Raw genomic sequence first — 16,089 nt, 5'->3', positions numbered from 1 at the left:
TACCTGGATGACATCCTCATCTTCTCCCGCTCTGTCACCGAACACCACCGCCATGTCAGGCAAGTTCTTCAACCCCTCTTGAGAACCATCTCTTCGTAAAAGGGGAGAAGTGTGAGTTCCATGTCACTACTGTTTCCTTCCTGGGCTACGTCATCGAACAAGGTAATCTCAAAGCTGACCCTGTTCAAGCAGTTGTTAACTGGCTGACCCCGTCTAACCGTAAGCAACTTCAAAGTTTTCTGGGATTTGCAAACTTCTACCAACGTTTCATCTGCGACTACAGTAAACTTGCCTTGCCACTGAATCGTCTCATTTTACCCAAGGTTCCTTTCTGCTGGGATGAACCGACTCAACAGGCCTTCACTCACCTGAAAGAACGCTTTGCCTCGGCACCCATCCTCGTCCAACACAACCTCAGCCAACAGTTCATCGTGTAGGTGGACGCCTCAGATGCGGGAGTGGGGCGGTGCTCTCCCAGCAACAAGGCGGTAAGCTTCATCCATGTACTTACTTGTCTCACTGCCTCTCCCCCGCAGAGAGAAACTATGACGTGGGAGATCGAGAACTACTGGCCATCAAGCTCGCCCTGGAAGAGTGGCATCACTGGCTGGAGGGCGCTGCCCAGCTATTTGTGACGTGGACTGACCACAAGAACTTGGAGTACATTCGGTCGGCTAAACAACTCAACGCCAGGCAAGCCAGGTGGGCCCTGTTCTTTACCAGATTTACCAGGTTCCAGTAATGTCAAGCCCAACGCTCTCTCATGCCAATTCACCGCCTCCGAAGACACAGCTCAGGACTCCCCCATTCTTCCTCCCACGTGTGTTATTGGGGCCCTGACCTGGGAGATCGAGTTGGCGATTAGAGAGGCTCAACAGACTGAACCAGATCTCGGAACGGGCCCTCCAGGGCTACTCTTCATCCCCTCGTCAGTAAGGTCACGAGTGCTACATTGGGCTCACACTGCCAAGTTCACCTGTCACCCTGGGGTCCACCCTCCCGGATGGCCGAACTTCTCACCCTATCTCTAAGGGAGAGGCCAGCCACCCTTCGGAGGAAGCTCATTTCTGCCGCTTGTATCCGCGATCTCGTTCTTTCGGTCACTACCCACAGCTCGTGGCCATAGGTGAGGGTAGGGACGTAGATCGACCGGTAAATTGAGAGCTTCGCTTTTACACTCAGCTCCCTCTTCACCACGACGGACCGGTGCAGCGTCCGCATTACTGCAGCTGCAGCCCCAATCCGTCTGTCGATCTCCGGCTCCCTCCTCCCATCACTCGGGAACAAGACCCCGAGATACTTGAACTCCTCCACTTGGGGCAGGAACTCATCCCCGACCCGGAGTGGGCACTCCACCCTTTTCCGGCTGAGAACCATGGCCTCAGATTTGGAGGTGCTGATCCTCATTCCCGCTGCTTCACACTCGGCTGCGAACCGTTCCAGTGCGAGCTGGAGGCCCTCACCCGATGAAGCCAACAGAACCACATCATCTGCAAAAATCAGAGATGAGATTCTGAGGCCACCAAAGCGAAAGCCCTCCGCCACTTGGCTACGCCTAGAAATCCTGTCCATAAAAATTATGAACAGAACCGGAGACAAAGGGCAGCCCTGGCGAAGCCCATCACCCACCGGGAACGAGTCCGACTTATTGCCGGCAATGCGAACCAAGCTCTTGCAACGGTTGTATAGGGATCGAATGGCCCGTAGCAATGGGCCAGACACCCCATATTCCCGCAACACCTCCCACAGGACACCCCGAGGGACACGGTCGAATGCCTTCTCCAAGTCCACAAAACACATGTAGACTGGTTGGGCAAACTCCCATGCACCCTCAAGTATCCTGGAGAGGATAAAGAGCTGGTCCAGTGTTCCGCGACCAGGACGAAAACCGCATTGTTCCTCCTGTATCCGAGGTTCGACTAACGGACGAACTCTCCTTTCCAGCACCCTGGCATAGACTTTCCCAGGGAGGCTGAGGAGTGTGATCCCCCTGTAGCTGGAACACACCCTCCGGTCCCCTTTCTTAAAGATGGGGACCACCACCCCGGTCTGCCAGTCCACAGGTACTGCCCCTGATCTCCACGCAACATTGCAGAGGCGTGTCAACCAGGACAGCCCTACAACGTCCAGAGCCTTCAGGAACTCGGGGCGGACCTCATCAACACCAGGGGCTCTGCCACCAAGGAGTTGTTTAACTGCCTCAGTGACCTCGCCCCCGGAAATTGGCGGGTCATTCCCCTCATCCCCAGACTCTGCTTCCTCCTCGGAAGACGTGTCAGTGGGATTAAGGAGGTCCTCGAAGTATTCCTTCCACCGCCTGACAATTTTCTCAGTCGACGTCAGCAGCGCTCCGCCAGCACTATACACAGTGCAGGTAGAGCACCGCTTTCCCCTTCTGAGACGTCTGACGGTTTGCCAGAATCTCTTCGAGGCAGTCCGAAAGTCTTTTTCCATGGCCTCTCCGAACTCCTCCCACACCCGAGTTTTTGCTTCAGCCACTGCCCGAGCCGCATTCCGCTTGGCCTGTCGATACCTGTCGGCTGCCTCCGGAGTCCCACAGGCTAACCAAGCCCGATAGGACTCCTTCTTCAGCCTGGTGGCTCCCTTCACCTCTGGTGTCCACCATTTGGTTCGGGGATTACCACCACGGCAGGCACCCACCACCTTGCGGCCGCAGCTCAATGCAGCAGCTTCGGCAATGGAGACGCTGAACATGGTCAATTCGGACTCAATGTCCCCAGTCTCCCTCGGAATGCTGTTGAAGCTCTGCCAGAGGTGTGCGTTGAAGATCTCGCGGACTGGGGCCTCTGCTAGACGTTCCCAGCACACCCTCACTACGCGTTTAGGTGCACCAGGTCTGTCCAGCGTCCTCCCCCGCCACCTGATCCAACTCACCACCAGGTGGTGATCAGTTGACAGCTCAGCCCCTCTCTTTACCCGAGTGTCCAGAACATATGGTCGCAGGTCTACTGATACGATTACAAAATCGATCATCGACCTACGGCCTAGAGCGTCCTGGTGCCACGTGCACTTATGGACACTCTTATGTTCGAACAGGGTGTTCGTTATGGCCAAACTGTGGTTAGCACAGAAGTCCAATAACAGAGCACCGCTCGGGTCCAGATCAGGGAGGCCGTTCCTCCCAATCACGCCCCTCCAGGTCTCGCTGTCGTTACCCACGTGAGCATTGAAGTCTCCCAGCAGGACAACAGAGTCTCCAGGTGGAGCACCCTCCAGCACCCCACCCAGGGACTCTAAGAAGGCTGGGTACTCTGAACTGCCACTCGGCGCATAAGCGCAGATGACAGTCAGGACCCGTTCCCCGACCCTAAGGCGCAGGGAACAAACCCTCTCGTCCACCGGGAAAAACCCCAACGTACCGCAAACTAGTTCATGCATTTATTACTTCTAAGCTGGACTACTGTAATTCAGTATTATCAGGATGTCCATGTGCTCTTCACTTCTCCTTACCAACCAAATCTCACAAACATGGATCCTGTTTAATCCTTCACGGCTCAAATTCAACAAAGAGCTGGAGAGAGAAGGTAATCAGAGAACTAGGAATATTTTTATTTCATTTTCAGTTCGAGTGAAGCTGCGACAGTAATACACAGATGAGGCATCACGCTGTCGTCAACCATTTCTTTAACAAAATAAAAGCATCTGCATGGAGCCGAATGCACAACAGCAGAAACAGCAGCTCCTCCTCGCACATAAACATCTTTAATCTCCTTGAGTAAAAAAATAAATTACCTCAGGCCAACGAACAGTCAATGTGACATCAGAACAAACTCAGCTGTTTTATTTCTCACCAATATTTACAATAAATATCAGCAACAGCTGCTTCTACAATCTGTTTAACATAAAACATCAAGAACTGGATAAAAATAAAAAACAGCAGATTTTACTGTAACAAATAATTAAAGATACAACAAATATTTGGCATTTTTACACAAAAATAAATAAAATAATTTAATTGTCCTGCCTGCCGATTTTATTCATTTAAATTTGGTTGAAAAGAACAGATGGCTGAACAACAACAACAACAACAACAACAACAACAAAATATGCACACAAAAAGAATATTCAGAGCCAACTCCCAGAATGCACTGCTGCTGAATTAAGCGAAATAAAGAGCTCTGCTCACGCGTGTCCTGTTTCGATGTTAAGTTTTGATCTTCTGTTTCATTTTGTCTTTTGGTCAGACGTTTTGTTTTAAAGAAAATTAAAACACCACGTCAGGTTTGTCATGAGGAGCTCCTATCACAGCCAATCACACGAAAGAATCTGAAGACTCGCTCTCTGAATCTCTTCAGGGTTCATAGTTCACCAACACCAGAGTGAGGCAGCTGCTGCTCTGATTCACACATGACAGGATGTGATGTCATCAACAGTAAGCAGGTACGAGCAGGCGGTGCTACACCAGGCGGCGAATCAGGTTGTTCTTCTCGGGCTCCAGGAACTCATCCACCAGGGCAGCGGTGACCTTCCTGAGCTCCTCCTCCAGGGTGGACACCTCGCTGCAACACAGAGAGGGTGATGATGTCACAGAGGCCCCGCCCACACATGAGGTCACACATGAAGTTTGTTAGAGTGACATTAGGACCTGACGTAATTATTCTTGGACTTTATCCTGTATGCTCTAAATAAATTTGGTGCTTTTTTTTAACAAACGTCGCAGTTCCATCAAACTTTCTTGTGGTACACGTTTCTCTGAAACGTCGGTCTTTTCCTGTTAGCAGCACAGTTATTGAGCTCACAGATCAGAGCCAGTTCAGCACTGCAGGGAAAGAAAGCTCCATCAGTCAGCTGGCAGACCACAATTCAGATCAGTGTTATTTATTCACACCTCTGATGAAGTCTCACATGTATCAGTGCTGATAAATGATCAGAATTATAATATTTCTGACTGTTTGAGGCAAAATTGAATCGAGTCGAATGGATTATAGAAATCAGTGATGATACTCAGCCCTCGTGAGCAGCCCAGGCCCGACAGAAGTGCCAAAGAGTGTCAAAGCACTTTAGGCACAAACACTTTTTCAGTCACGAGTGTTTCTTGTAGAACTGAGCTCCAAATAAAGAACTTTGTGTTGACAAGATTGTTAGTTGATCATTTACAAATCAACAGCAAAAAAAGTACACATGTAAAACTGTGGTGTTCAGCGATGCGGGTGAAAAATTTGGGTGCGCCAACCTTTTTTGCACTGCGCACCAGTGCAACCGCGGCAAAAAGTTAGTCTAGAGCCTGCGCTAACATTTCATCTCCATCACAGACAAACAGAAACGAGGAGCCGACCTCTGCCCGGGCACCGCGCATAACTCTGTGTAGTACTTGATCTTCGGTTCGGTGCCGCTTGTCCTCAGCGTGGCCACGATGCCGTTCTGCAGCGTGAAGGTGATCATGTGACTGCTCCTGGACACAGGAAGAACCTGTACGGGAGAACACACCTGAACACACCTGAACTGAACAGGAGGAACTCGAGGAAGAACAAAACGGCATCTCACAGATCTGAGGTCTGGCTGACTGCTGTCGTATCCCGTGGTAACGTCTCTGACATGAACGATCTGGACGCCGCCGCACGTCTTCGGGTACGAGCCGCTGCCGTCAAAGTTTCTGATGCGGCTGAAGATCCTCTGGATGGTGGGAGGGTCGTTACAGACGACGTAGGAGGTTTTAGACACGTGATACCCGTACCTACAGACAGGAAGTCACACTGAGGATGACTGTCAAAATAAGAGCAGAGCACATTTTTCTGTCCAATGTAGTTTTAGTAGAAGTTTTGTCGAGATGTTTTTCAAAGGATTACAGTGGTCCCTCGCTATAACGCGGTTCACCTATCATGGGCTCGCTGTTGCAGATTTTTTTTTTCTTTTTGCAATTTTGCTTTCTTTGTTTTGTTTTTTACAGCACATTGTGTTCTGCATCCTGATTGGCTGTACACTTCCTGTTAAATCCAGAATTCAAAATCCTGCTCCTCACATACAAGGTCTTAAATAATCAGGCCCTATCTTATCTGAATGACCCTGTAGTACCATATCACCCGATGCATTGAGTTTTTCCTTTCCAGTCACCTTTCTCACTCACTATGTGTTAACAGACCTCTCTGCATTGAATCATATCTGTTATTAATCTCTGTCTCTCTTCCACAGCATGTCTTTATCCTGTCTTCCTTCTCTCACCCCAACCAATCACAGCAGATGGCCCCGCCCCTCCCTGAGCCTGGTTCTGCTGGAGGTTTCTTCCTGTTAAAAGGGAGTTTTTCCTTCCCACTGTTGCCAAAGTGCTGCTCATAGGGGTCATATGATTGTTGGGTTTTTCTCTGTATGTGTTATTGTAGGGTCGACCGTACAGTATAAAGCGCCTTGAGGCGACTGTTGTTGTGATTTGGCGCTGTGTAAATAAAATAGAATTGAATTGATTTGGTGTGTGAGGACCAAACTGTGCATGGGCATTAAGGGACACACAATAAAGTCCAGCATAGAATCTTTTTCACTTGAAGCGGGTCAGTAAACGTCACACAGCTCGACATTAAATGACAAGTTGTGATCGTGATGTTAGAGCGGTGCCCTGAAGTCTTACGTCTGGTAGATGTTGTGCAGCTGTTGGCTCAGACTTAGGTGCTTGTTGTGAAGGTAAGCGGCCATTTCAGCCACGACCGCCGCCGAGCTCACGCCGTCCTTATCCAGGACTGTGTCCCCACAGAGGAACCCTGAAGAGATGAAGGGACACCTGACAGTTTCCCTTCCAATAATCCTTTAAACACAGAATGAATTCAGTTCTCCAATAACCATCAAAGGGCCTTTATACTGTAGAGGACGGTGCAACAACACAGGTAGCTGCTCTGTGCTGGTGCAGGGCACTGAAGATGATCACAGTGGGTGTATTATCCTTGAACTGTGATGAAGTCTACTCCCCACTGCTGTGTAATCAGATACTTTAAATTTAAATCAGACAGGAGAGGGTTTCCAGGAAACACCGCTAACTGTTCAGTTTCTACGCCAAACGTCACAGCGAACTTAGTTACCGATGGACTCCTCGAAGGAGAAGATGACTCTGCTTCCTGTTTGGGACAGCTCGTGGATTCTATTCCCGACCCATTTAAAGCCTGGCAGAGTTTCCTGTTGAACACAGAGTAACCATCATCGTCTGACTTCCACACACTGGTGTGCTCACTAATGCCTGAGCGTCTGACCTCAAAGTGGAACCCCTCGATGCGAGCGAAGGCCTGCAGGATCTTCGAGGACACCGTGGTCGCCAACATGTAAATGCTCCGAGCGTCTGCTGGTTCAGAGTGGTTCTCCTTCCACGTGAAGAACATCCACCAGCCCAGCAGGGCTGCCAGCTCGTTACCTGTGAACACCTTCCAGCCACACCTGAAACACAGGGCGATACAGGTGAACCTGCAGCGCTGCCAAATACTTTCAGCTCTGAAGTGCCTTTGAGCAAACATACCCGTCAGACTTCTCTGCTACAGCCAGCCGGTCAGCATCAGGATCTGTCGCCAGGACGACGCGGGCGTTTTCCCGCTCTGCCAGAAGGAGAGAAAGTTCCTGGAAAACAAGACATCGGATAAGCGAACGACAGGATTCGGTCATTTGTGAGCAAACGAGACGGGAACCCGACCCACCAGCACGGACTCTCCCTCCTCGGGGTTGGGACAGCGCACCGAGGAGAAGTTGGGGTCGGGGTCTTTCTGCTCCGGGACGGCGATCGGTGGAGGGAAGCCGAACACCCGGAAGGCCTGCTGCACGAAGGCGTGGCCGACGCCGTGGAAGGAGGAGTGGACGAACTTCAGCGGGGAGCTGCTGTTCAGGTCCCTGAGACGCATCAGGAAACATGCTCTAACGTTGGTGCTCGGGGTCATTTTAAAGGTCAAAGTTCAACATTTTCTGACGTCCTTATACATTCACATCCTGGCAGAACATCAGGGGAACGTGTCACTCTTACCGCAGGTTCACTAACGTTTCTTTTAACGACACAAACAATCACGCCGTGAAACAAAAAAAGATCAGGTCAGACCACCTCACTGTGACATCACCACATCCAAGCCAACAACGCCAACGATAGCGTCACTGATTTGTCACTTAAACCTGAGAAAGAAATGATTATTTCCGCTGTAAACGCTCAGCAGTTAGAAATAATGATCATCTGTGTTCAGCAGTGCAAACAGCAGGTGGTCTCATGAAACACGCTGCAGTCCTCCACGAAACACCTGAACTCATCACGCTGAGACCTCAGCCCGCGGTCACAAACATCGTCCTCAATCACTGCTGGCAAACAGCTTCTGACATCAGCAGAACAACACAGGCTGTGGAAATGAGGAAACTATAAATGACTGTTCACACCAGCAGGCATCTACTAATCAGAAGGTTGGAGGTACAATCCCTGCTGCCCAAACGCCCTTAGGCAACACACTAACCCCAGGTTTCTCTGTGATGCTATAAATCAGAGTATGAATGAGTTGGACAGAAATCACTGAGGCATCGAAAACGTGCTGTAGAAGAACCATCAGCGTCCCTGTGGAGGACACCGAGAGGAGGAACAGGTGGGCTTACCTGTGGAAGCAGAGGGAGGCGAGCTCATCCATGTAGCAGCTGTTGATCTGGGTCAGGGGGTCGGTCCTCAGGGAGCAGCGATCCACCAGCCCTACGTCCCAGCAGGAGGCGCTCCAGGGCTCCAGCTGCTCCTCTATACATCGCAGGATCTCTTTGTCGTGAGGCGAGGTGATCTGGGCGCCGTTACACCAGTACACCTGCAGGGGGACACACGCACCCAGCTCCTAACTTTTACTTCCCATTTGAGGCACGGCTGCGAACGTGCCCTTACTGACCTTGTATCCGTTGTCTTCTTTGGGATTGTGTGACGCTGTGATCATCACTCCAGCTGCAGCCCCCAGCTTCTTCACAGCGTAAGGCTGCCAAAGGAGAACAGAGCGCGCTCAGTGTGAAACTCCTTCATCCTTCGGCGAACGTTCGGTTTTAATAAGTGTTTAAATATCTGTGTCTGTGACACCGTCAGCTATCAGGCTGCCGCTGGCGCCGATGTGAGGTCGGCTCATTCATTACAGCCCGGAAAATGTGACGGCACGAACATTAGTGAGGTCACAGCGAGCAGCCGGCTGCATGCAGGAAGTGATGCGTTAGTGTTTCCTCACCACGTACGGCGTGGGGATGAAGGAGGAGAAGAGATGCACGGGGACGTCTCTGCTCAGCAGCACAGCAGCCGTCAGCTTCGCCAGCCTGAGACACACACACACACACACAGACACACACACACACACACACACACACACACACAGACACACACACACACACACAGACACACACACACACAGACACACACACAGACACACACACAGACACACACACACACACACACAGACACACACACACACAGACACACACACACACAGACACACACATAGACACACACACACACACACACAGACACACACACACACAGACACACACACACACACACAGGTTCAAAGTGAACTCTGCTTCATAAACTCAGATGTTTGTCCAAAAAAAAAACCACTAAATCCTGATTCTTTAACATTTTTACAGTTTTTAAAATCAGGAAATTATGTCAGAAAATTTCCAAAGAAAACAAAACATTAAAAACATTTATAAATATGTGATGTCCACATATGTGGACGCAGGTCCTAGGAGGTTAATCAGGTCCCAATCAGAGAAATTAAAAATGCTGCTGTGGCAGAGTTCGGGTCTTAGCAGGTTAAGTAAATAATGACGAATTTGAAAGAAAAATGCCTGAAAGATGGCACAGTGGTGATGGTCATCTGTGTGTCGAGGGACATCCTTGGACTGGTGGGACTGGGTCATCAGCGCATGTGTGTCTGTGTGTGAGACAGTGTGTGTGCGACAGTGTGTGTGCGACTGTGTGTGTGTGTGACAGTGTGTGTGCGACAGTGTGTGTGCGACAGTGTGTGTGCGACAGTGTGTGTGTGTGTGTGCCACCTGTGGCTGCTGCAGCCGCTCTCCTCCTGTCCTCTGGTGTCGAAGCCCACCACGACGCCTCTGCTGCTGAAGTCTGCAAAATACCTGCACAGGTAGGAGTAGAGGCCCTGCAAAGGAAACAGGAAGTGGCTCGGGTCAGACATCGGCCCACCTGAGCCGGCCATGTTTCCTCCCTCTCTCTCACCTGCGTGGACTGGATGACGGTGAGGTCATTGATCCGGCTGAATCCCGCTCCCATCGGCGCTCTAAGCCCGGCAGTGCCGAAACTCATCCTGCTGCAGAGTCTCCGCCTCAGGTCATCGACACGTCCCGCCCCCACCAGAGACTCCACCTGAGCCCGGGTCCACTGGTTCTGCAGCACAGCATGGAAAACCATCACACCTCTGACCACACCTGCATAGGTAAAACCACACCCTCAACTCACAGCAGCTCTCACACACACACACTTATCACTGAAGCTGATTCAGGGGCAGACGTCTCGTCCCCGTGGGGAGGACATGGATATCTGGGGATGACCTTCAAACTAAACTGCACGGCCGTCATAAACACCTGTGGAAGTCCGGGTGAATACGGTCACATCACCTGGCTCAGGTGAGCCGCCCAAGCGTCTTCAGCGTTCCAGCCCTTCTTCATAAACACACTTGTCCAAAGCCTCCGCCTGCTCGGCCTCACCTCACAGACTGAGCACGTGCGGTGCACTTACAGACACACAGGAGTGAGGACGTCTCGTGGGCTTCGTTAAGCCCACCGCTGACACCAGGACGGAAACGTTCTCGCGCTGCACTGTCTGCTGTTTTTCACCTTGCTCTTTAATCAGAGCTCTTAGAACAGTCTGACCTCGGCAGCCTGAAAACTCTGGACTCAACTTTTTAAACTACCCGCCCCCCCAACAGGGACGTGAGAAGTATTCACACACAGCCAAGGTCTCAGTGGAGGGACGGCTGCATGGAAGCCACTGATAAAGAAGGGAAACAGGGAGGTTCAGGCTGTGCTCACACCAAATATTCACTCTGAAGCGTGTTAGAAACGCATCTTTATTTGTAAAGAGCAGGAACTCCATGAGACGGTTAAACGCTCTAACAAGCTGATGAAGGCCGTACGCCAAATCATTCCTGACCCTCCACTGTGACACGTGGATCACAGATTATGATTATTGTATCTGTGGCCTGCTGGAAATGTGCCGAGAGGACGACGACTGTAGGCCTAATCTCCCGACAGGAGCAAACACAGGAAGCCGAACCTTCACAGAGGTTTCATTAAAAACATTAAATGAGATTATCACCTGAGGTCGCACTCTGTGGGTGATAAAATATCACACACATTTAGAAAAGGTGCCCGGTGCATGTTTGCTGTACTCCGTGGTGGGGTGCTCACTTCCTGTCTTCATTAGGACGCACTCTGAGTGAAGGAGTCCCTGCAGGCTCACGGGCCTCGGAGCATCGGCTGATGTGCAGCCGATGCTCCGAGAGGCCGAAGGATGGACCTCATTCATGTTTCTCTGCACACAGGATAAAGATAGAGTCCAAACAGCGAGTGGGAATCTTTTCCCAGCTGCTGACATTTAAAGCGCAGTTCAAGGCAGCCGTGACCTTTACAGACCACACAGCTCTGAACACTGGGAGGGCGACACTGGGGAGCGAGGGGGGGGGGGGTTCAAACCCAGTCCAGTCTGAAACACTGTCACAGTGGACTTCCTCTGGTCTCCTGCCAAGCAGCGTAGCTCCGGGTTTCTTCTTGAACATGGCCACAGCTTCAAACAGCAAGTATAAAACGGTGTGGCTGGGATTAACCTTTGACCTTTCTGACGCGAGACATTAGCAATAACGAGCGCAGGCAGGTCTCGCTCACAGTCAAACAGTTGTAGTTCTTGCACAAAGTTGCACCACGTCTTTGTTCTGCAACAGGATGAACCAGCGAGGTGCGGTGTTTTAGAGACGTCCTCGCTCTGCCTTCTTCTGCAGACGGGACTCTGCGACACCGGCCTGAACCAGTGACCCATGGTGACCTATTCCCAGATCCAAATCCTCTGCCAGCATCCAAAACCTAAACTTGTCTGACTGTTCACCACAGGAGATGGAGTTCCTCAGGGATCGATCCCAGGTCCTCTGATTGTATATTTTGCTGCTGACGCGTACACAAGATTGACCCACAACAACGAGTCTAAGATGAAAGAAAGCTGAAACAAACAGCTTCATGTAAAGAACCTACACGGATGGTCGTGGTGTCAGAGCTGAAGCTACAGCGCAGCCTTCACAGACGTCATCACACACCCGGGTTTTTCTCACTGTGCACATTACAACAATAATTTCCTGCTAGATGTCATAAATGGCTGGCTTTTCCAAAACTGTACAAAAAGGATGGACTTGGCCACCTGGGGTCACCTTCTGGTCCCACCATGCTGGTTTGGGGGCCACGTATGGATGAGGAGGTGGCACGAAGCTTATTTTTCATTTGCATTTAAAGTTAAAATGGTTGTAAAACATGTTGGCTTTAAAATGTGTTTGGATCTGAGCATCATCCAGCAGCTCACGGTGACCTGGTTCCTGAATAAAGACGAGTAAAGGATCAATATTCACCCATGGATGAATGTTTATTGACCGGAAAGGCCTTTCTGACTCAATCTGCTGAGTCACGCTGCCGGTTAATCTTCCGGTAACCCACAAAGGTAATCTCCATCACGCCCCGAGCAGCCGCGGTGCTCCTGCCACCACAACTCCCCTTTAAAAACTGATCATTTTACTTTATTGTTTCGGAAAACAATTCAAGTAGGAAATACGTCTTACTAGATTTTGGGGGCTAGCTCATTCGGCTCACAGTTTCAACCTGTTATAGTTCAGACCTGCTGCAACACCGGCTTCCCGGCTTCAGGCTGTATGAAGTTTATGTTTAATGGCAAACAGCGCTGCTTCATGGATCAGTTTGTATGCCGATTTCTCCACACAACTACAATGATCTATCAAACATAACTCATAAACATGTTTCTGTGACATGTCCCTGCCCAAAAGTGGTGATATTTTAATCGACGGATTTGTCAGCGAAGTCTGGTGCAGCGCTCCCTGCTTACACCCGGCTTGGCTTTCTGACTAACGGGCACAGACTCACCCTGTCCCAGGCTAACCAGAGCTGCACCGCCTTGTCAAGCTTCGGGTCGCCAGTCCTCTGACACCTGACGTTGGCGTTGAGGTCTCCGTCGAGTCCGTTGTCGTCCTCCATGCTGACAGCTAACGCTCAAAGAGCCACACGGCCATCTGTCTGCCCGCTGTTGGAGGCTATTGGCTCCCCGGCGGCTAGCGCCTCCGACTCGGACTTCTCACACACACCGCCTGCCTGTTATGGCTGGTGCGGCTGAGCTCTCTCCGGAGTCGTGTATAATTTCCCACACCGAGGCCAAACGTTAGCGACAATGACGCCAGATCACCGCTGGAGGCCGACAGAAGCATTTTCTTTCTTACTTAAGTTACACGGAAGTTCACAGAGACCGGCAGAGGCAGGGCTCCTCATTTCCGGCTAGTTAATAAAATGAAAGCTTCACATGAAGCGGCACAAAAGAACAAAACCTTTGTTTTCATTTGTTGTTCTTTAAATATTTCACAGCATTCTCTGATATGATTAATATGCTCTGGGGTGTAGAAAAACTGTTTAAAATTCAAGGTAAAAAATTAATTTCCAATTAATTTCCGGTACATTTTTGCCCACCTGACGCCAGCTTTATGAGCAATAATTGTAGAACAAGTTCAAGTTTCATTGTCATGTTCAGATAAACAGTGTAGCCACATTTATCCATAATGAAATTCTTTGGCTTGTGCTCCTCAGCTTTACATGAGCATACAGAGAGTGTGCAGTTATATTAAGAAGAAAATAACAGGAATTAACAGGATTAATAATGATAACAATGCAAAGGAGAAAAGGAGAGAAAAAAGTATTAAATATTAGAGAATTTAAGACAAGTTGGTATTTACAGGTTGTGCAAAAGTTGTGCAATGAGCATTTAAGTGGCATTTGTTGAAGTGACAGTGTGCAGAGTCCTGTGATGGTAGTGAGTGTGGAATGTCAGCAGTCTGATGGCTTTTGGGTGAAAACTGTCTCTGTCTGCTAGTGCGGGTCTGAATGCTCCTGAACTGCCTGCTGGACGGCAGCAGTGTGAAAAGTCTATGACTGGGGTGGCTGGGATCAGAGAGGACCCGCTGCGTCTTCCTCATGCAGCGCTGCCTATAAAGATCCTGCATGGCTGGCAGTTCAGTCCTGGTGATGTGCTGTGCAACAGAGTTCCTTTCCAATTTTACCAAATGAGGCACCATACTTTAGAAACCTGAACAGTACAAAAGTCAATTTGTTAAATGAAATGAAAACTGTATGTGAACGCAAAGTGTTTTGCAAAATGGACGTTTGCTTTTTTTTAATTTCCCATTACACATGTCATTTTCCTGAGGTGGATGTTCATATTAAACATGACAAAAGTTTCTAATAATTTCATTCAACTTAAGTCATATAGCACCAAACAGTCACCTCAGAGTCCTTTATAACATACAGTAAAGACCCTACAATAATACAGGCAAACAATCATATGACCCCCTATGAGCAGCACTTTGGTGACAGTGGGAAGGAAAAACTCCCTTTTAACAGGAAGAAACCTCCGGCAGAACCAGGCTCAGGGAGGGGCGGGGCCATCTGCTGTGACTGTTGGGGTGAGAGAAGGAAGACAGGATAAAGACATGCTGTGGAAGAGAGACAGAGGTTAATAACATATATGATTCAATGCAGAGAGGTCTGTTAACACATAGTGAGTGAGAAAGGTGACTGGAAAGGAAAAACTCAATGCATAGGGTGATATGGTACTACAGGGTCATTAAGATAAGATGGGGCCTGATTATTTAAGACCTTGTATGTGAGGAGCAGGATTTTGAATTCAATTCTGGATTTAATGATGAGCAGTGAAGCTCTGGCTGCTCTAAACTTTTGTCAGATTTTGTACTTTCACAGACGTAGAAGAGCAGCCAGAGGTTAAACCTCGGTGAGGAACAGCCAATCAGAAGAAACGTTTCTTAAAGGGGGATGAGCTAAAACAGCTTGTTTCAGACAGAAGCTGGACCGACGTCCACTGTCAGATTAAGGATTATTCTGAGCTGTGAAGCAACAACAACAACAACAATCTTTATTTATTTTATAGAGCACATTAAAAAAGCCAGGGGCGTGCAAAGCTGACCTGTCCCGTTATAAATACTCACCTCGGCCATCAGTGAGACTCCGTGAGCAGTAACGGCTGCCTGACACCTTACTGGAGACCAGAGGCGGAGCCAGACATTTGAAACACCCGGAGCTTAGCCCTAAAGGGTAGTATGCATGTGGGATTTTTTTTTTTTTTTGGGGGGGGTTTTAGAAATGACTGAAAGATTAATTGGCTCTGTTTTGAGTTTTGTTCAAAAAAAATGACTTCATATAGGGAAAAATATATATCACATGTGCAGGACACCTTAAACTAGTTTTTTAATTAAGCAGCGAGGCAGAACAAAGTCAGGGCTGTATCAAGACACAAGGCCTAAACCCCAATTCAACCAGACCCAGAACTGATCCGGAATTAAAACAGGACTACAACAGTCCAAAATCAGGACTACTGAGGACTTAACCAAGACAGAACCAGAATCAGAACTAGATGATAGCAGCACTAAAAATCATCATAGACCTGCACTACACTTATTTTTTTAATTCTACCAAAGTTTATATAATTATTTAGCCTTGTTGTGCAAACAAGCTGCAGAACTTAATAAATATAGAATTTGAAAAATAGCAAACCTAAAAAGAAACACGAGGTACGAGATACATGAGGACCTATGATACGCTGATACTTCTGGTAAACAACCATGTGACTAACATGTGAGTCTCACCTGCTCTTGTTCCCTCTCTTCCTCTTTGTGCTGACAATCATCAAATATACAGTTATACAGATATTTACAAACTCTTCAGATAAAAAGACTTTTTTAATTGTAACATCAAATCAGACTAAATGTTTATTTTTTAGATAAATATAAAAACACATTTGTTAACTTTAAGAGTAAAGAGAGAAACTGTCTGTATTTAATTGTAAATGGCACCAAATTGTATTCAAACTGAGCC

General features: G+C 48.8%; 1 protein-coding gene across 1 annotated transcript; it reads right to left on the bottom strand.

Annotated features, from left to right (window-relative positions):
• Positions 1–3,549: 3,549 nt before the first annotated feature.
• On the bottom strand, positions 3,550–13,496 carry pgm2l1 (phosphoglucomutase 2-like 1). Its single transcript, XM_085431039.1, has 14 exons — positions 13,081–13,496; positions 10,163–10,330; positions 9,979–10,085; positions 9,156–9,240; positions 8,832–8,915; positions 8,557–8,753; positions 7,629–7,818; positions 7,454–7,551; positions 7,194–7,374; positions 7,026–7,119; positions 6,581–6,710; positions 5,506–5,695; positions 5,297–5,430; positions 3,550–4,520 (listed from the first exon to the last, which is right to left on the bottom strand). The coding sequence occupies exons 1-14, from the start codon at positions 13,189–13,191 to the stop codon at positions 4,418–4,420; spliced, it is 1,872 nt and encodes a 623-aa protein (XP_085287165.1). The 5' UTR covers positions 13,192–13,496; the 3' UTR covers positions 3,550–4,417.
• Between the last annotated feature and the right edge of the window lie 2,593 nt (positions 13,497–16,089).

This window comes from Copadichromis virginalis, linkage group LG14 (assembly GCF_057382275.1).
Source record: "Copadichromis virginalis isolate Kocher_CV1m ecotype Utaka linkage group LG14, C_Virginalis_male_GT1.1, whole genome shotgun sequence".
NCBI classification, from domain to species: Eukaryota; Metazoa; Chordata; class Actinopteri; order Cichliformes; family Cichlidae; genus Copadichromis; species Copadichromis virginalis.
Note: the sequence above shows the minus strand (reverse complement) of the source record. Positions and strands in the feature narration are given on the sequence as shown.